General features: G+C 44.9%; 2 protein-coding genes across 4 annotated transcripts in view; one reads left to right on the top strand and one right to left on the bottom strand.

Annotated features, from left to right (window-relative positions):
• The window catches only part of LOC109432273 (xaa-Pro dipeptidase), a 757,159-nt gene that overhangs the window by 326,763 nt on the left and 408,729 nt on the right, over window positions 1-21,667 (top strand). Inside the window, exon 1 of one of the 3 annotated variants that reach the window (XM_062855647.1) lies at window positions 17,572-17,882. The exons of the other annotated variants lie outside the window; for them this stretch is intronic. The gene's annotated coding sequence lies outside the window, so the exon portion shown is untranslated. Of the gene's footprint in view, window positions 1-17,571; window positions 17,883-21,667 lie in introns of those variants that run through there. 3 annotated transcript variants of the gene reach the window in all.
• LOC134291793 (bolA-like protein 3) lies at window positions 19,968-20,637 on the bottom strand. The gene is made up of 2 exons (XM_062860014.1): window positions 20,438-20,637; window positions 19,968-20,313 (listed from the first exon to the last, which is right to left on the bottom strand). The coding sequence occupies exons 1-2, from the start codon at window positions 20,480-20,482 to the stop codon at window positions 20,035-20,037; spliced, it is 324 nt and encodes a 107-aa protein (XP_062715998.1). The 5' UTR covers window positions 20,483-20,637; the 3' UTR covers window positions 19,968-20,034.

Genomic DNA, 21,667 nt, shown 5'->3' with positions numbered 1-21,667 from the left:
AGGGCCTCAGTGAAAGAAGAAAACGGCTCTAGAAGTGAAAAAGAAAACCCGAAGGCAAAGGCAGTGCACAGTGAGGGACGAAATGTGGCATTTACCGGTGGTGACGAAATGAGCTCGCGCGCGTGGATTGTGGACAGTGGGGCGAGCGCCCACATGACCAATGACCGTGGATTCTTTGACTCGTTGAAAAACTTTGCTGGTGGGTGGATCACGCTCGCCGATGGGAAGAAGACAGAAATCCTTGGAGAAGGTAGTGGGGTGCTTCGCGGAGTGGACTATCGTGGTGAGCCGGTCAGAATCGAAGTGAGTGACATGAAATACGTGCCTGGTCTCGCGACCAGCTTGATTTCGGTGGCGAAGCTAGCCGAGAAGAAACTTGAAGTGAACTTTAACAGTGACGGTTGCCGAATCATGGATGCAGGAGGAGCTGTCGTTGCGACTGGCTGTCGTTACGGTGGCCTGTACTACTTGCGGACGATCGAGGAATCCAACAAGGCGTCGACGGGTGAGCACAACGTAAACTGCCAGCATCAATGGCACCGGCGGTTGGGCCACAGAGATTGGGCCGCCGCTGAGCGAGTCGTCAAGGAAGGCCTTGCTACGGGCATTAAGGTAAGCGACTGTGGTTTACGTCTTGTATGTGAATGTTGTATGGAAGGAAAGTCGGCAAGGCTGCCGTTTCCTCCAGTTACCGAGCGGAAGGCAGATCGGGTCCTCGACATCGTCCACACGGACCTATGCGGCCCGATGAAAACGACAACGCCCAGTGGAAATCGCTACGTAATGCATCTCATAGACGACTATAGCCGCTTCACAGTTACCTATCTACTGAAGCAGAAATCGGAAGCGACGGAGCTCATCAAGGAATACGTGAGATGGACGGAGACCCTGTTTGGAAGGAAGGTTCGCGTGATCCGCTCCGACGGCGGCGGGGAGTTCAACAACAACGAGTTGAAGGCTTTCTATCGTTCTGAAGGGATCAAGCCGCAGTTCACCGCGCCGTACTCGCCTCAGCAGAACGGCGTGGCTGAGCGGAAGAACCGCTCGATAACAGAGATGGCTACCTGCATGCTTCTCGATGCCGGTATGGACAAGCGTTACTGGGGTGAAGCTGTGCTTACGGCAACATACCTGCAGAACCGCTTACCGTCGAGGTCGCTCCAGCAAACACCGTTCGAGCTCTGGTGGGGGCGTAAGCCGGACTTGGCACATCTCCGGGTATTTGGTGCCGAAGCCTTCGTACACGTTCCGGAGCAGAAGCGCAGCAAACTAGACAGCAAATCCCGCAAATTGAAGTTTGTGGGGTATTCGATGGAGCATAAGGCTTATCGGTTCGTCGACTGCGAAACCGATTTGATTACCGTTAGTCGCGACGCTCGTTTTCTCGAGTTGGGAAATGGGACATCAACAGTAGAAATCTCAACGTCGACACCGGAGAAGCGCTCTGGCGAACGGGATCGGCCTGCTTCTAGCGAGGAGGAGAACCAGAGGAAGGAGGAGCTCAACGACGAGTCCGATGCGGAAGATTTTGAAGACGCCGAGGATGAAGCTCCATTACGTGTGGAACAGGCGCGCCGCCCGCAGCGAACAACTCGTGGTGTAGCACCGCGACGTCTGGAGGACTACGTGCTGGATTATGCGGTAGGCACAGCAGCGTGCGCTACTCAGGAACCCGTGAACTACAAAGAAGCCTTGGAGATTGCTGATTGGCGAGCCGCGATGGAAGATGAGCTGGAATCGCATCGCCGGAACCACACTTGGGAGCTTGTACCGTTACCAAAAGGCAAGAAGTTGGTAGGCTCCAAGTGGGTATTCAAGCTGAAACGTGACGAAGAAGGGAAGATCGTGAAGCACAAAGCCAGAGTTGTGGCTCAAGGCTACACACAGCGGTTTGGAGAAGATTTCGAGGAAGTGTACGCTCCAGTCACAAGGCATGCGACGTTCAGGACGTTTCTGACGGTTGCGGCCAAGCGTGGTATGGCAGTGAAGCATTTGGACATAAAGACTGCCTACCTGAACGGAGTCCTGGAGGAAGAAGTCTTCATGCGCCAGCCGCCCGGCTACGCGGTGCAAGGGCAGGAGAGTCTCGTCTGTAAATTGCAGAAAAGCATCTACGGGCTGCGCCAATCGGCGCGCTGTTGGAACAAGCGCCTGCACGATACGCTAACGAAACTGGGATTCAAACAATCAAGTTCCGATCCGTGTATGTACGTGAGGAAGAGTGGTGCAACCAGCGTGTTCCTGCTGGTATACGTAGACGATATGCTCGTCGCTTCGTCCGATGAAGAGGAGTTGCAGAAGGTGATCCGGAGTCTCAGTGAAGAATTTGATCTGACCTGTCTAGGAGATGTCCGCCACTTCCTTGGCATGGAAGTCCGTCGGGATGAACAAGGGTACAGAATTCGTCTACAAAACCATATCGAGGAACTGCTGAAGACTACAGGAATGAGTGACGCAAAACCGGCCAAATCTCCCATGGATCCGGGGTATTTGAAGACCGAAGATCAAAGTGAACCGTTGAAAGATCCTGAAAAGTTCAGAAGCGTCGTGGGAAGCCTGCTGTACTTGTCCGTAGTGGCCAGACCGGATATCGCCAACAGTGCGGCCATTCTCGGGCGGAAGTTCGCTGCTCCTACAGAGTCGGACTGGACAGCCGCCAAGCGTGTCCTGTGCTATTTACAGAAGACGAAGAGCTGCAGCCTGCGCTTGGGCGGTGCATTCGAAGAACCGTTGTCAGGATATTCGGATGCCGACTGGGCCGGCGATTTGCGAAGTCGAAGATCAACATCTGGGTTCGCGTTTCAGTTCGGAGGAGCTACCATTTCGTGGGCCAGCCGTGGACAGACAAGCGTCACACTGTCGTCCATGGAGGCCGAATACGTGGCGCTCAGTGAGGCTTGCCAGGAGGCTATCTGGCTACGACAGCTGCTTGCTGATTTCGGAGAGCGCCAAGCGGAACCAACAACTATCAAGGAGGACAATCAAAGATGCCTCGCGTTCGTCCGGACAGAGAGATCCAGTCGTAGGTCCAAACATATTGATACGCGGGAGAAATTCGTCCAGGAGCTTTGCCAAAAGAACCAAGTTGCGCTGGAATACTGTCCGACTGAGCTGATGACCGCAGATATTTTGACAAAACCGTTGGGACCGACGAAGCACGACCGCTTCTGTGGTCTCCTTGGATTGGAATAACATCGATTGCGGAGGCTGCACATCGAGGAGGAGTGTGGAGAGCGATGATTACCCTCCGCTACATCCGCGCACCCCTTGAACATCGCAGCATAAACGGCAACCCTGCCGACCAACGAACATCAGTTCGCGCCAATAACTTGCCGAGAGCAAACGTGTACCTTTTCGCTATTCTTTTATTAAATCATTTATACCGTAGTTTCCGCGTGTTTATTATTCCGCCGGTCTCAATCCGATTCCCCTTCGCTGTGTGTCCACTCGTCGTGACTCTGCTATCGGTCCCCGCCATCACGCATACACCAGATCGTCAGCAGAAAACTCTCTTTTCACGGTCCCATGACGTCGATTGTGTTGGAAGTTAGGTAGCGTTGAACGCTCGGGTAGCGTCGAACCTTCAGGTACGAGTTTGGAGTGTTGGAGCGAGGTAGATTTGTTGGCGTAGGTATGATGTTATTAAAGAAGATAGTCAAATTGTATATACCTGGAATGAATAAAGAGTGCGACGGTTGCTGATTGAGGTATCAGTCGGCAGCCGTCTAGTTTGATGGAAGATGTCTAGCGTTTTATTTTCATTGTAATTCAGAAACAGTCATCGACGGAGCTAGCCTCGCTATGGCCTGCGTGGCCATGGTGGACTAGCTCCAACAGGTTATGGGCCCAGGAGCGTGTTCCACAGCACGTATCGACCGGGAGAAGGATCGGCCGCATAAGTCGCGGAGTCGCAGCACGGGATCCTTGGGCGGATGGATTGGCTGCAACGGAGGACAGGATCCATGGGAATGTTGGCGATACGGGTCAACTGGATGACTGCTGGCTGGTCACCGGACGGAGCTCGAGGATTGTTGTGAGTTGAATCGGATGCAGCTCGGTGGTCGCACCTGGACGAAAAGGTTGGCGACAGGAGGAGTGATCCGGAGGACAACATGAAGGTGGAGCTCGGAGATGGACCTGGTCGGAGCTCGGAACTGGTGTAGAGCTGGTGCAAGCGTCGGAGTTGGGCCACTTGCCAAGCGTTGGAGTGAGCAGGAGCTTCGAACCAGGAGGAGGTAATCGTGGTTGGAAGGTTGCGACGCTAAGGAGTGTTGGAAGTTAGGTAGCGTTGAACGCTCGGGTAGCGTCGAACCTTCAGGTACGAGTTTGGAGTGTTGGAGCGAGGTAGATTTGTTGGCGTAGGTATGATGTTATTAAAGAAGATAGTCAAATTGTATATACCTGGAATGAATAAAGAGTGCGACGGTTGCTGATTGAGGTATCAGTCGGCAGCCGTCTAGTTTGATGGAAGATGTCTAGCGTTTTATTTTCATTGTAATTCAGAAACAGTCATCGACGGAGCTAGCCTCGCTATGGCCTGCGTGGCCATGGTGGACTAGCTCCAACAGATTGAACTGTTCGTTTTGCTTGTCGTTCACGGCTACGGAGGTAGTTCTCCTGGGCTTCAGCAAATCTAACGGTGTAGAGACAGTTCTTCCAAGGAAAAGCTCTGCAGGAGACTTGCCATTAGGTGCGCTTCGATTCGGGGTCGACCGGTAGACGGACAGGTAAGTTTGAAGATGCTGAAACGTCGTGGTTTTTCCTCCTTCTCGAAGCTTCTTGAGTCCTCTCTTAAGAGTGTCTACGAAGCGCTCAGCTTGTTCATTAGACTGTGGATGGTATGGTGCAATTGTCAAGTGCGTTATTTCATTTTCATCACAAAACTGAAGCGGGCGCTAACAAATTGCGTTCCGTTGTCCGAAACGAGGGTCCTTGGATTACCAAATCTTGCAAAGATTTCCTGAAGTATGTCCAGCGTCGCTGATGTGGTAGTGCTTCGTGTTCGAAAAATTTCCGGCCATTTTGAGAAAGCGTCGATTACCAGAAAATAGTAAAAACCGTCAATCGGGCCAGCATAATCGATGTGCACTCTCTCCCACGGCTTCGATGGAACAGGCAACGATTCCAAATCCGTTTTGCGAGGTGACTTCCCGGATAAAAACTAACCATAGGGTGTATGGTGAAAACCATTCCTGCACCATACAGTGTACCAGCTACAATAAAGTGTATTGTAATGAAATGGTTCGCTATACTATACATTTACATTGGATTTTTATGTAACAATATATTATACTGTTTTTCTTACGTTTGAACCATTCACTTTTCCGAAACATTATTTTTCCGTGAATTTTTAATTATTTCTGGTGTTCGATTTGAATAGATCGTATGTTTGCTGTGATTCCTATGCAGATTCGACCTATTCAAATCGAACACCAGATTTATTCAGTTTAAGATTTTTTCCGTGCTTTGTTTTGTTGATGTTTGTGACTTTTTTGATCCAAAGGAAAGGAAAGAAAAAAAAGTGAATAAGTTGAAACATCAATTTAACCTTTTGGAATCGATTTTTTTCGCCGCTGTTGACGCAACCTCGCCGGTGTCGAACACGTTTGTTATGCTCGGTTTCATCGCCGGGGTCATATATGACCCCTCCGGCTCCAAAGGGTTAGTGCCAATAACATATTTAAATCAGTGGTAAACCAGATGTCCTAAGAACTGCAGGTCCAAGCAGGGGTCCAAGAGATATGGCGGGCTCGAGGGCGGGCTAGGTGTGTAGAGTGCGATGAGAGAAATACTAATGCAATGTAGGCCAACCCGGAAAGATGCAGGTCAGATTACCGTAAATCAGTAGATGAGTTCAACACTTCAACACTATTCTTTCTGTATTTGCATTTAGGGGAGTTTTCTCCTCTTCTCTCATGTGAACTTGCCTTCGACCACAATCGAATCAAATGCGGTTGACAAACTTTATCTTTGACGTAGAGCCATCTTTAACATATGGACTGGACTGAACACTGAAATGACTTTTAATATAGGTTCATCTGCGGGTTCGCTTTTTAACCTAACTTATATTTGAATCGAACTTGACAGTTATCTCATGAGTTGTTATGTATTTCAAACTTTAGTCAAACTGGTGCCTCAATATTGCAATAACGGTTAAGCACGCTGTAATGATACTTATGTACCTCGTCACCCACTTCATGCAACTACATTAGTGGTCTAATAACACTTAGCGCGCTCGGCATAGTTCCATCATGCCGCTCAAAGTGTTGCCACAAATAATGCTTAGTTTGCGAAACCCGGTTATCTGGCTGGTGGGGAATGGGAGCCTAAGCTTCAACTGTTAATGCAATCAGAGACTACTCAGACTTAGACGTGGGCGATCCTATATATGGAGGGTTATCCAAAACGCTCTGGGAATTCCCAAAGCGCATTCTAATAAATCTAATAAGCCTAAGATGCCATTAACAGGAGGAAAATGGCAAGATAATATAACAATATATGGTTTATGTAATGTAAAACAATTCAACATAACAAAAGAGAACCATTCCAAAACCATTTGATTAAATGTATAACCAGTAGTGAAATTACAATTAAAAACAATTTATTTACGGTACATTTTATTGTTTGAAACCATTCATGTACCATACAATGTACGGTATATTTAAACCCACGTATCAGTATTTTGAACAATTCATTAACAATAAAATGTATGGTTTTGCAAAAAAATATATATGGAGAAAAATATTTTTTTATATTGTTACGATACTTAACAACCTGTATAATATATTGTAAAAATCTTATTTACAATTCACGGTATGGTATCCAACATTACATCTTATTGTTTTTGTATTTTTATTTTTACAGTGGTGTCTATTGTAAAAATATGGTTCTAAATAGTACTGTTACAATATAACGTTCGGTTTTTCTACTGTATTTTTTATTCGGGTTGGCAGCTTCAGCACATGATCTACAGCACCGGACAAGTCCTTCGATGTCATCATCAATCTTGGGCCAGTAGACGAAACTTCTTGCAAGCGACTTCATCCGGTCCATTCCTGGGTGACCTCTATGTAGCTGCTGAAGAATGCGTTTCCGAAAACGAACAGGAACAACAACTCGATATCCGAACATGATGCATCCTTGGACGATCTGAAGACTGTCCCGGCGAGTGAAAAACTGCTGGACGGCTGGGTCACTAATCTCCGTGGAATGTTCGGGCCAACCTTCGTTTATGTGAAGCATAACTGATTTCAGAGCGGAATCCTTCGAACTTTCAGCAGCGATCATTTCTGACGTCACTTGACTTGATGTGGAATCACTGAGAACGGCTTGAACATCGGCTTCCATTTGTATAGAAGCAATGACATACTCCTCGTCGACTCGTTCATGGCACTTCATCAATCTTGAAAGCAAGTCAGCATGTCCGAATTCCTCAGTTTTCACAAATTGGATGTCGAAGTTGTACAGCATCAGTGTTAGAGCCCAACGTTGAAGTCGGTTGGCAGTGTATACAGGAATGCCTTTCTTGCTTCCAAACACCTTGAGTAGCGGTTTGTGATCCGTTTGCAAAATAAATTTCCGACCGAATAGCATCTTATGGAAGCGGGTTACAGCGAACACTAGAGCCAGGGCTTCTTTCTCCATTTGTCCGTAATTCTGTTCTGCAGCGGTGAGAGATCTTGAATCATGCGAAATAGCCTTCACTGATCCGTTCGGAAAACGATGCATAATAACTGCGCCTACGCCATCTTTTGATGCATCTCCTGCGACAATAATGTCCTTGTTTGGGTCAAAATGGGTCAGCAACAGATCTGATTTCAGCAGCGTTTTGAATTTCTCGAACGATTTCTGGCAGCTATCCGTCCATTCTCACTTAACGTTCTTCTTCAGCAAGTAGTCCATGGGTGCTCGTAGATCCTTCATTTGCTTGACGAAACGTCCATAATAATTGATGGCTCCAAGGTATGATCGAAGCTGCGACACGTTTTTGGGAGCTGGCATCTGCGAAATAGCACTTGTCTTCGCTGGATCTGGTCGTAAACAGTCTTGATCGATGATGTGTCCTAGGAACTTGATTTATGAGAGACCAAAGCGGCATTTATCCCATCCTCGTCGGCAATTGTCACAACTCCAATTAATTAAAGACTAGTTGTAGTTTAGGTCTATTTACTTCGGAGGTTGGAACAGTAATAATTGTATAAAAGTATAATGTCATACAACTTAATTAACATAGGCTTCTTTGATCATTGAGTTGTCCAAAAAATGTCTCACGAAACCTAATGTAAGCCTATCCATATACGTGAGAACAAAAGATGTTTACAAAGTTCTTATAGATAGATTAACACGGGAAATCTGAACACAAACCACTACCACACAGGAATTTGGATTGGTCGATGGCTTCAGGCCATTCCTCTATAACATAAAGATTTCCTGTTAAATTCGCAGTAGCAATGACCTCGTTGTCCTTTTTGAGAACCGCTACGGAAATGCAGAGGATGACCACAACGCCCGCCTTCACCAGTTTCTTCACTCAGGAACATAGAGTACATCCTTCATGAACAGCGGGGTGTTCTTGTTACTGCTTCCAGCGATAGCTCTCACAAACTTGGACACCAACGTTTCTCCGTCTTTTGCGATTTGGATTTCGATTGGTTGCTTGAGTCGACAGCTTTCCGAGAATACAGCTACACCATTCACCGCTTGGTCGCTTGAACGTGAATCGAGCATAAACGCCAGCTTACCGGTTCGTGGTTTCTCCGTCTTGCGACTTGCTATACGAAACTTACCGCCTTCCGTTGATCTGCCGAATTAGCTTCACCGCCTTTCTGTCGACAATCTTTCTTCAGGTGTCCTTGCTTACCGCACTTGATGAACTTGCCTTGAAACTTCATTTGCTGCCGATTGTTTTCTTCAGAAAACGCTGTTGTTCAACTCGGCATCGCCCCAAACTTCGTGACGTTCGGTTCGTTTGAGCTCCTCTGCCAATAAGCGTTGCTTGACGACCTCCAAACTCAGCTCTTCCTCAGGGAAGTTTTCAAGTGCTGGCACCAAGGGATCAAACGTATCCGAAAGGGTTTGAAAAAGCAGAATGGCCAGGTCGGCTTACTCGATTCTTACCGCGGCAGTCTTCAATTGCCGGATCAGATCTTCGAACACCAGGAGATGCGCCCTCACGGGCGTACTTGAACGCCAAACGATTCAGTTGCTTCTTCACCCGATTTTGAGCGCTTTCCACATTACCTTGGCTGTTCGCTCTTCACATACAATCACCAGATATTCGTTTGTTAAGAAACTGACGATAAACGACTTGATGGAAGGCCTTGATCCGCAAACTTGATCAACTTATCCATTTGGCCGCCTTCAAAAACATGGCCATACGTAGCACCTTTTTCCAGCACAGCCTCCCGTATCGTTACACCTGGAGATCACCACAACAAACGGAATCTCAAATCTACCACGTTCTGATTGGCGGACGGCACTTCTCCGATATTATCGACGTCAGGACCTATCGTGGCGCCTGTTTTGCTACTGATGTTGACCGTGTCGTGTCGTAACTGTACTCTTTATTGAATTCATGTGTGCATTACAAATAGGGTTATAAATGTTCATGATGACAAAAGGTTGACAATACAACATCCCCCCTCACAATTGAATTAGAATCAATTTATAAATGTTTATGTAACAAACTCTGCAAATCTGGCTGGTTTTTTAATCTCCTGCTTAGGACGCCCTTCTGTCTCTCGTACTTCCCCAGTCTGGAACGGTGATTGATCAAACATCGAATTGTAACAGTCGATACCTGATGAATCGGTCGCCCTCGCGTTGCTTAACGTTGGCCTTCTCGAAGTTTCTCTTGGGGTAACTGCCTCATCGCTGCTCTTCGTATAGTCATAACGTTCAAATACCTTTGTCTTTTCAGTTCTACGTTGCGCTGTGGGTGATTGGTCCATCTGCTGTCTGTTATCGCTGCTATTCGCCGTGACTGTTGTGTTCCCTTGTCGTGGTTTAACGTGAACAGCACTTCGTCTGTACACTCCACCATCTTGTGTTGCAACTTCACACGATTGATCAGGAAGCTTCCGTAACACCACAGCTTTTTCCCACTGAGAACCCAGGTCTGGTCGTCGCTGAACAAAGACGTTGCCACCGATTTGTAGCTCTGGGAGTTCTCTCGCTTTCCTGTCGTAACTAACCTTCGTAAGTTTTCTTTTCTCACTGATTCGTTGCTTCACTTGTTTCGCACCGGGAGGCTGCAGTTTGTTCGTCACTACCGGTATAGCATTTCGCGTATCTCTGGAGAACAACCGTTGATTTGGACTCGAACCCACTGAGTTGGGTGTATTCCGATGCTGCAACAGAGCTTGCCAAAAATCTACTCTCGTTCGCTGGCATTTGTAGTAGAGCTGCTTCATCGCTTTTACTGCCGATTCCGCTTTACCGTTGCCTTCGGGATGATATGGAGACGATGTCGTATGTTTGAACTTCCATTCCTTTGCAAACCTCGCCCAATCCACACAGTCGAACTGCGGACCGTTATCCGTAACCACCACCTCAGGGGTTCCGTGCCTTGCAAAGTGTCGCTTACATACCTGGATGACATTCTTCGTCCTGGTATCGCTGAGAAAATCGACTTCCACGAAGTCCGAAAAACTATCCGCCAGAACAAGCATCGAAATCCGTTTTCCTTTCTCCTTGACCTCGCCTAGGTCTATGTTCACACGTTGAAATGGATACTCTGGGATTTGATGAGATTTCATCGGAGCCTTGTGTTGCTTTGCGCTGAACTCCGCGCAAACTTCGCAATTGCGGATGTAATTAGTTATTTGTTCCGTCATACCTGGCCAAAATAATGACTCTCTTGCTGCACGCAAACTGTAATCTATACCAAGGTGAGCAGTGTGCAAGTTGTCCATGAACTGCCTTCTGAGACGCTTCGGAACAAGAACTCTGTCACCCTTTAAAATGACTCCCTGACACATCGTCAATTCATCTTGTAGTGCTCGGTAACTTAGCAGCTCGTCATCCAAATCTTCCTTTTTCTCCGGCCAACCGTTAGTCAATACTTGGCACAGCTTGTACAGGGTTTCATCCTTTCTCGTTTCGTCGGCGATCTCTTTGAATCGATCATCTGATAGACTGATCACCTCGATCACGTTGACGTTCGAAATCTCATCAAAGGCTGCGTCAACTCGATTCCTCTGAAGTACTTCAGCATCAGCGGATGCTGATTCCTTGGCCTGTCGGTCCTTGCCAATCGCTGTTCTCGAAAGCAGATCTGCGATGTGCATTTCGATACCTTTCTTATATTTAACTACGATGTCATATCGTTGCAGTGCCATCATCATCCGTTGTAGTCTGAATGGTGCGCTGGTGATAGGCTTCTTAAAAATATCTTCGAGCGGTTTGTGGTCGGACTCCACAATAACCCGAGGTTTTCCAGCAACGTATTGATCGAACCGTTTGCAAGCGAAAACGATCGCCAAACATTCTCTCTCGATAGGGGCATAGTTGCTTTCGGTCTTCGTTAGTGTCCTCGATCCATACGCCACCGGTCGTCCATCTTGCATCAATACGCATCCAACGCCAATTTTGCTTGCATCACATTGGATTGTGAGTTGTTCGTCTGGATCATAGTAGCGTAGCACAGGTGTTTTTGTTACAAGATGCTTAATTTGTTGGAATGCTTCGTCGGCCTCATCGTTCCAAATATACTCCGACTCGTCACGCGTTAACTTGCGAAGAGGTGCACTGACGTCAGCTAGCCTTGGCAAAAACTTGGCAAGATACGTTGATAATCCAAGAAACGTCATCAGTGCTTTCTTATTCTTCGGCGTTTGAATTTCTGCGATAGCGGAGACCTTGTTCGGGTCCGGCATCACTCCCTGATCCGTCAGCACGTGCCCAAAGAAAGGCACCGAAGATAGGGCTATCTTCACCTTCGAACGATTAAGCTTCAAACCTCGTTCCCGACACCTTTGCAACACATTCCTCAGGTTTTGGTTATGGTCCACCATGGCTTCCTCCACCGTTTCTCCACATCCGAAAACAATAATATCGTCCGCCAAGCACCTCACTCCTTTCAGCCCAGACACCACTTGTTGTTGGGCTTTTTGAAAAATCTCCGGTGCACACGAAACTCCGAAAGGCATTCGTTTCCATCTGTAAACGCCCATGGGTGTCCAGAAAGCTGTGAGATCTGAGCTTTCTTCGTCTAGCTGCAGGTGCCAAAACCCGTTCTTCGCATCCAGTACCGTAAACACTTTTGCCTTTGTGAAGTCTGGTAACATCTCCTCGATGGTCGGAATCTGATGATTCACTCTCTTTATTGCCTGGTTTAGCTCCGACGGATCCAAACAGATGCGTAGCTTCTCTCCCTTTTTCACTAACACCAGGTTGGACAGCCACTCCATATGTCGATCTACCGGTTCGACAATGCCCTTCTCCTCCAATTCACTTATTTTTGCCTTAAGTTCCGGAAGATACGCCAGCGGAATCCTGCGTGGTTTTTGCTGTACCGCTGCAATAGATTTGTCTATTTCAATCCGGAACTTTCCGTGAAACTTGCCGTCCCCAATAAACACATCTTTAAACTTACGCATGGTTTGTGTGCAGTCCTCCTGCAAGTCATCAATGGTGTAGATGTCGTGAACTTTGATGATCCCCAAATCTATCGCTGATTGTGCTGACAATAGTGGTGGACGAGTTTTGTTAACTACCACAAACGTTAACTGTTTGGATCCATGCTTTAACTGTATATCCAGCTTCACCTTGCCCTTCGGAGTGATTATTTTTCCGGAGTAGCATCGCAGTCGTACGTTGGTTGCTTGCAGATCATGTTTAGGGACCAATCGCTTCAAATCGTTGTCGCATATTACATTCACACGGGCCCCCGTGTCTACCTGTACATCGAAAAGTCTGCTCAGTGCCCCGTCGAGAACTTTCAGTTGCACCATAATCTTCCCAGCGCCGTGCTTTCCATCGCTGTCCACCTTCGCAATGTCAACGTACTCACACTCCTCTTCCGTCTCGCAGTCGTCCGAATCCGTAGATCTGCCGTCCACTCGCCTAATGTTTCTGCGTCTAAATTTGTTGGAAGTCTTCGACCGGCATACTTTTCGAGAATGATTCAGCCTTCCGCATTTCAAGCACTTTTTTCCCCATGCGGGACACTGATTTTTGTCCGCGGCGTGTCTTCCGCCGCAATATATGCACTGACTTATCTTCTTTGTAGCTGTAACCTTCAGTGCATCTGCTGTGCATACCGACGGCTCTTCTTTATAGGACGTCATTTTCTCATATCTAGCGTAACATTTGAAAAGGGCCTATCTGCAAAACGTAAACATTGAGAAAATCGCATGAGAAGATTACCTCCCAGATTAGTTATTCCTATTTAAAAACGAAATACTTTTTTAGGTGTTTTATTCCATCTATTGACACATATGGGAATCTACTTCATGGTTGTGTGCATTATTTGCATCATACTATAGCAAAAATTCCATAAATAATGTATTTTTAACATGAACGGCAGATAGGCCCTTTTACAATCTAAAAATCAGTTAGGCCCTTTCAGTTAGGCCCTTTTATCGACGGCAATTTCAGTTAGGCCCTTTTATTTTTTTCTTATTTTTAGCTAATTTTAATTATTCTGGATTATTATTATCGATAATTCAAGGAAAGTTAAAGAGCTACTCAAAATTTTTGGAAAACATGAAAAATAACCCAAATTTACAAAAGGGCCTATCTGATTTGAAGGAAAAATTTCAGTTAGGCCCTTTTATTTTTTCTTAATTTTAGCTAATTTGAAATATTTTGGATTTATTTTCATCTATTGTTCAAGGAAAGTTAAAGAACTACTAAAAATTATTGGAAAATATGAAAAATAATCAAAATTTACAAAAGGGCCTATCTGATTTGAAAGGTAATTTTCAGTTAGGCCCTTTTGAATGCAGTTAGGCCCTAAAAGATTATTCAATTTCAGATAGGCCCTTTTAAAATTTATTTAAAATACGGGTAAAATAGCTCTTTTCTCATTGATTAAGGTGTTATGGGATAGCTTAGGTAGATATTGATAGGAATAGTGAAAAATCGGGTTTGTTTACATTTTGCAGATAGGCCCTTTTCAAATGTTACGCTAGATATTGCTGAGCCAACTCTTCAATCTGTTGATGATCCTTGATTTTCTTCACCATATCCTTCAGGCTGAGGTCACCAGCTTTCAACAGTTCTCTTCGAACCAGATTATCTCGAATCCCAGCAATGATTCTGTCCTTGATATGTTCCTCAAGCTCATCCGCCGCATAGCTGCATCCTTGGGCTTTCTTCTTCAAGCGCTTGACGTAATCGTCAATACCTTCTGCTTCTCGCTGGCTCATGGTTTGGAATTCTGCACGCTCCACTCTTTTATCCCGTTTCGGAACCAACTGAGCTTCCATTTTCTGCAGAATCGTACTGGTACTATCCTTTTCGGCCGACGTCAAATTCAGCTCTTCGACCAACATTACGCCGTCCGCACCCATAATGGACATCAACATTGCTACTTGTTGGCTCGCTGGTTTGGTAGCCACGTTTGTAGCAACCGAGTAATAATTCCATTGTAGCTTGAACACTTTGAACGCGTCTTCATCGTTCAACCCCAGCTTCAGGGGCGCTGGTACTGGAATTCCGCTCATTTTGTAAACAAAAAAAACTCAATTTGCTTTTTCCGCGCGAAAAACACTTCTACAACCGACTTTTTACTACGAATCGACCGGCGATAGCCTCGTCTACGCTTCCATGTTCATTTCGGATCGGAATTTCGCGAAAAATAACCAATTTGATCCCGTTTCTGACACCATGTTTTGCTACTGATGTTGACCGTGTCGTGTCGTAACTGTACTCTTTATTGAATTCATGTGTGCATTACAAATAGGGTTATAAATGTTCATGATGACAAAAGGTTGACAATACAACAGCGCCAACATCGACTCCGACCACTATCTGGTGATGGTCAAACTGCGCCCAAAACTTTCCGTCATCAACAATGTACGGTACCGGCGACCGCAACGGTACAACCTAGAGCGACTAAACCAACCGGATGTCGCCTCAGCATACGCGCAGAATCTCCAGGCCGCGTTGCCAGACGAGGGCGAGCTCGATCAGGCCCCTCTAGAGGACTGCTGGAGTACAGTGGAAGCAGCCGTCAACGACGCAGTCGAGAACGGAATTGACTTAACGAATTTTTCGACGAAGAGTGCAGAACGGTTTTGGAGGAGAAGAACGCAACGCGGGCGGTAATGCTGCAGCAAGGGACAAGACAGAAAGTGGAACGTTACAAACAGAAGCGGAAACAGCAGACCCGCTTCTTTCGGGAGAAAAAGCGCCGCCTGGAAGAAGCGGAGTGCGAAGAAATGGAACTGTGCTGTGCCGTTCCCGAGGAACACGGCAGTTCTACTAGAAGCTCAACGCATCCCGCAACGGCTTCGTGTCGCGAGCCGAAATGTGCAGAGATAAGGACGGAGGTCTCTTGACGGACGGACGTGAGGTGATCGAAAGGTGGAAGCAGTACTTCGATCAGCACCTGAACGGCGTGGAGAACGTAGGTACGGGAGACCACGGCAAAGAAGGAAACGACGACACCAGTGCAGCGGAGGACGGAAATGAACCAACTCTCACGCTGAGGCAAGGTTAGGATGCCATTCAGCAGCGCAAAGTCAACAAAGCAGCTGATAAGGATGGTATCGCAGCTGAACTCATCAAGATGGGCCTAGAAAAGTTGGCCACCTGTCTGCATCGGCTGATAGTCCAAGATCAGGGAAACCGAACAAATATCGGAGGAGTGGAAGAACGGAGTAATCTGTTCCATTCATAAGAAAGGCGACCATTTGAAATTTGAGAACTTCCGAGCGATCATCATTTTGAATTCTGCCTACAAATGATGTTGAACAAGTAATTGGAGTAAAGTTACTGCGTAGCCAACAAGGTATCAAGGTAGGTAGTCTGATCTGATTGTAGAAAATGACGCTCTAAAATGATTGTAAATCGAAACTTACCTTTAAGCCCGCTCTTATGGGTCATAAGCTTATCGGGATGGTCGAGTCTATAAGGATTCATCTCGGTCAACTCTCTCACTCTACCATCGACTTCGATGTCCGAATTTCCATCCGAACTTGGCGGAATGGCCATCGTTGATTCCAGTATTGACGCCTCGGTTTCTTGATCGTTCATCGTCACGTCTTTGTCTAAATTTACGTCTGTAAGCATAATAGAGCAATTAAAAAATCAACTGAAAATTGATTAAAATAAGCATTGCTTTTCATAATTCTTTACCAGCTTGCAGAACCAGCACCTTCAAGCAAGACCGTTTGAACTCGTAGAACAAATCAAACATCTCCTTGCACTCCTGGCAGCAATTCAGCTGCTCATGGGAGGCATCCCATCTCCCCACTCCCAGCACAAATTCAATTCGCCTCCGAGTGATCAGCCCTCGACCATCGGGATCCCGGAAATGCGCTAGGCAAAACTGACACGTTACTTCGGGTAGTTCGGCCAAAGTGATGGCCGGTAGATCCTTAAGCGGCTTCAAAGCTTCGCCGATCGGATCCGGTTTACAATCCGCCGGTGATTCACATACTTCAAGCTTGACTTCGCCCAGCTCCAGCAGGTCGGCAGCGACGACAGGATTTCCCGTCTGGTCCGGTGGTTCCTCTTTGACGCGGATGTCCACAGTCGATTTCGTTGGATTTGAATGTTCCTCTAGAATAGTTTCGAAAATTTTTGATGACTCTGTTTAACAACCTGGCGTTAAAACGAAATACCTTTTGGGGGCGGTCCAAAAGTTGCGGCGCGATTCAGCACGTACTTCTGATGCTCCCCAGCCCATTTATTCGAAGAATTCCAAGCCATGGGTGCTTGGCTCATTTTGTTAGCCACTGCTTTTTGTCGGCGCTGTTTGTGCAATAACTCTCAATATTAAATCACTGTTTAGCTGTTCTTTTTCACTTTAATTATCCGAAAAATAATTGAAAAACCCGTAAGGCTTCCGAGACTGAGATACGATGCATGAAAACAAAACATTAAGGTGCTAACACGCAAAAACGGCCACGCTCAAAAATGTGTTCGGCCTGCACATTTTTAGTAAACATCCATGCCGCACATGACTGTGTTCGAAACACACATTTTTTTTAAATTGCTCGTACGCTCATATGAGCATGTATTTTGCAATAATTTCGACATGGCAACCTCACTGGGTTTATAAACCACCTTCAAATACCGAAAAATATTGATATTTTGCAAAAATGTGAGCGTGCGAGCAATTTAAAAAAATGTGTGTTTCCAACACAGACCCTGTGCGGCATGGGCGCTACTCAAAAATGAGAGCTTTTATTTTAGAGAGAATACACTATTTTGCCCAGACGTCAAAATTTGCCACACTGAAGTTTGTCTTCGCGCGAAGCGAAGCAACCGTTGTTGGACCCCTCAAACATGTTCCACAATCGACAAAGTAGAACAAACAAACTGTATGCATGCATTCGCAAATCGCATCAGCTGAGCGCAAAAGCTTTCACTCCACCCACCGTCCATCGCGATTCACAAAGCAAAACAAAAGCGTCCGAGTTCGTATTCGTATCTTTCTTGTGTGCAGATTAATTACGCTCGTCGTCTGGCCGGAAATAAAGTGGTTTTGTTTTATCGCCAATTTATTTGTTCTGTGTGGTTTCGTTTCTCATCAAGTGCGTTATCATCAGTGGCGGTTGTGAAAGTGATAAGTGCTCCGAGCTAGATTATTGTGTGCCCGTCGTCAGATTTAATCGATCGAGTGTTTCAAACGGTTTGATTCGTTACAATCTGCTTTGTGTAGAGTGAATCGTCCTTGGAATCCTCCCCCCATTTTCATCCGTTGAAAGGTGAGTCACTGTTAGGGTTACCAGACGTACTCTTTTTAGAGTACAGGTACTCTTTTTCGGCAAAAAATTGGGAGTACTATTCTTTTTGGTAAAATGGGCCCAATTGTACTCTTTTTGCAAAACTACATTTTTTCTGATAAAATATACATATCAATAAAAATAACCTTCCAAGTAGTAAAATAATCAGTATGCTACAAATTAGAATCACTTAACGATAGGTCTTATCTGCTGAAGAAAGGCCATCTTTATTTTCCCTTTCTTCCATCGAAATCACACTAATCCATACAGATTATGATTTGCTCCTTGCTGGAAAATGTTGTTAAAACTGTCGTTTTTTAATTTGTTGTGAAAAAATGGCTCCACTTTGATGTGCAATAATCGGAATTCGTTCGTTATTCCTCCAAATACTGAACGCCATACCTCCCAACATAATAATCGGAAGGGTAAGAAATAACGAAAGTATTTCGTTTCTGTAATATGTTAGCTTTTGAAAGCAGTCTCAATTTTTCAAACTGTCTTGAACGAAGCAGTGAGTTACATTTTCCATTGAGTTCTTAAAAGATGTTTGTAATCTGTATCAACAAGATTTAAGCCCTTCCGAAAAAAGAACTCACATTTTGCGAGTTTGTCGGGATTGAGATTCGATCCTAGGTCCTCCTCGGCGTAAGCGTCACGTGTTTTAACCATCACACTAGGTTCGTTTTACAAAAAAAAAAAAAATAAAAAAAGTCTGCATCTACTAGAGAGCAAAAAAAATGACAGTTCTCGCCAATTCTTAACGAAAGGAATTTGAATACAAATCACTATTATTTGGATTGGTCAACAGTTGGCATGAATACTGAAAAAATGTGAGATTAGAAACTGCTGTAATATTATCCAGTGATGTATTAAGTAGGCACAACTTAAGTTTTTCACTTCGTTAGAAAATTTACCTACATTTAGGTGTCAAGTATGGTTCACAGAATTTAAACATCAAAAACTTCAAAAGTGCCAAACAGTATTTAATCGAAAAAAAAAAATAAAAATATATTTTTTTTTTCGATTAGGGTGCCTGTACCAGTTATCGCACCACCTAAGAAAAACAATTTCTACAAAAATAAGAAGAAGTCCGACGAATGTAAACAATAAGTCAAAAGATTGATTAGTTTTCATACTTTACAGGAAAAATATAAAAACGGAGCCAAAACTACTTTTGGTATTTATTACGGCGTGTGCCAATGATAGGAACCCTGTACCAGTTATGGACACATTTGTTAATTTGGGTTCCACTTCGCACTATTTACATGCATTCCTTATGGGAGTTGCCATAACTGGTACACTATGGCGAAATAGGGTGCAAGGTGGCCGAAAAGTTAAGGAAAATGATTTATTTCTACCATAATTTGAGCAAATTGTGAAGTTTGAATGATTGCAGTCATCTGTTGTGAACGTGATCTATTGTTCACGATTTTTTTCTTGTTGATTTGAATCTTTAAAGGTTGAAAATCAACTATGGCGAATTTGAGGTACTATAGCCATAACTGGTACACTGAGCCTACTGTACTCTTTTGTACTCTTTTATCAGATTTCTTGAATAGCATAGCATAGCATAGCATAGCATAACATGAATACTTGCACAAATCTTGGATGGAGTTGCAAAGTTGAATATATCCATTGACATTGCTGATGTCGCTACTATCTACAATGTCATAGATCCACTCAGCTCCACACACCTGGCCAAGTCCTTGCAAGCATTTATAAATCCCTTCATCAACTTAGAAAGAGCCCAGAACTGAAGCAGCTTCCAATAGATGAAAGTATGTTGAAAACAGCGAATTTTCAACTTATATGTAGTTATATAACAAATGTGTATACGTAGAATTATTCGTCTTCGTTAATGTTCTTCACAAGCGGTTAAAGTATATATGAATTAAGTTTGATAAAGCCTGTATCCGCAATAATCGGGACACAGAAATACAGCTGTAACTCTGCAATAAATACATATAAATGCTCTTTTATCAGATTTCTTGAATGTACTCTTTTCATGTGTGAACAATATGGTAACCCTAGTCACTGTCCCCATTTCTATATCGAAACAACCACGGGTAGGAGGGATCACAGTGCGTACGTCGTTTATTTACTCGGTTCCTTCTACATTTAGCATCATTCCAATTCACTCACTGGTCGGCACGGCTGTGTGTATCCTGAGGCCGTGCATATCTTTGATTTCGCTTTTGAGTGTTTCCGTTATCAGCCGGTGTTGCTTCACCGTGGACAGTCCCTTGAACTCGACTGCCTCTACGTAAATTTCGTACATCGATCCGCAACCACCGGAGATATCGTTCACCATGACGCTCTTTGCCTGTGGAAATTTATTCTGAAGGGTTTTCCGGAGGGCATCTTCCGAATTTTTAGCTGCTCCGTTTGTTCCGGACCATACGCGGCTTAGGACCTGAAAAAACAGAATCGAAGTCGTAATAATTGTTCCAAAGCTTGATTTGACAGATCAAGACAGAATGTAAACATAACCTCTTGGAACCGAACAAGATTGTCTTCCTGTCGGAATTTTCACTCACCGAAATGTACCGCTTGCCGGCGAGTCGCATCACCTGCCCACTCATTCTAACACAAAATTTAAACTTATGAACTAGAAATTTTCAAAAACACTCAATTTACACTGCACGTATCAGGAACAAAGATGCTGCGAGCAGCACAAAATCCTTCGAGACTCTGCTGCTTCTTGTGTTGCCGTGCGCCGCTGCCGGATTGTTATGAAACAGATTCTGCTTTGGGGTGGTGTTTCGCCTACTTTACCATCTTTGACGAAGCGGACATCAATCAACCCACCAATCAGAGGCAAGCTCAGTTTCGCCCACTGGGAAAAGCTTGTAAAAAGGGGGAGGGACGGAAAAGCTTTTTTTTGTTGAGCTTCAGCGCTTCATAGTGGAACAAACTGTGAAACACATTGGTCAAAATTTTCTCGTGTTTATCACGAGAAATTCTTAGTTTTTTTTTCTTCTGAGAGTTTTGCTGGCGTGTTCGGGGAAACGGAAGCCATCGCTGTTGCTGGGAGTTTTACTATGTCACTTGGTGACATGAGCTGTCGAATCCGGCCAGTGTCGTTGCAAGTTTGTGCGCGGGAAAAGGAGTGACGGGCTTGGTGGTCTAGTGACTACCGCTTCTGATTCGTATTCAGAAGGTCCTCAGTTTGTTCAATCCCTGGCCCATCCCTTTTCTCCTATTTTGTATCATTCTATTTAATTTCTCTCTTTCTCTTATGTGTACAACTCTTGTATATTTATAAGTTCTGTTGACTCACCAGTTAATTATCAGGGTAGTGAAGGAAGGGCACGAGATTCCGATTTCTTAATATTTATTATGCAAATAAAACAAAATCCTGCAATTCAAACATCATTAGTCACAATTCAATTGAGGCTACACATCACTAACGTTTAGTTCTTTCGTGCTCTAATTACTCCTCTCTGCATCCCTTTATGGTGTATGGTTACGCACTTCTAGCGGCAAACCTATTTGTACTGCATGTAGATGTATTAGAATCTTAATTCAGCAATGATTACTTGATCAAACTTACAATATTATGTTTCTACAAACGATCTCCAACGCAGTTCAAGGTTAGCTAATGTACCGAAGTCCAGTTCAGCTTATCTTCAAATCTATTATGAATAAATGTAGTGTTATCAACATTTTTCCTAGTTCTGCTTATTCTATTTATTTTCTACGAATAGTCAGACTATCACGATGAAATTGAAATCGCCCGAAAATCGTACTAAACTGTCATTTTCTAC

This window comes from Aedes albopictus, chromosome 3 (genome assembly GCF_035046485.1).
Source record: "Aedes albopictus strain Foshan chromosome 3, AalbF5, whole genome shotgun sequence".
Taxonomy (NCBI): Eukaryota; Metazoa; Arthropoda; class Insecta; order Diptera; family Culicidae; genus Aedes; species Aedes albopictus.
The sequence above is the reverse complement of the archived record's forward strand: the minus strand, read 5'-3'. Positions and strand labels throughout refer to the sequence as shown.

What these genes read in the sequence shown, in the direction of transcription:
- LOC134291793 (XM_062860014.1), bottom strand. Translation starts at nt 20,482, where the DNA reads ATGAGTGGGCAGGTGATGCGACTCGCCGGCAAGCGGTACATTTCG. An exon ending in CCGGCAAGCGGTACATTTCG is followed by an intron (nt 20,314 to 20,437) that starts GTGAGTGAAAAT and finishes CTGTTTTTTCAG; the next exon opens with GTCCTAAGCCGCGTATGGTC.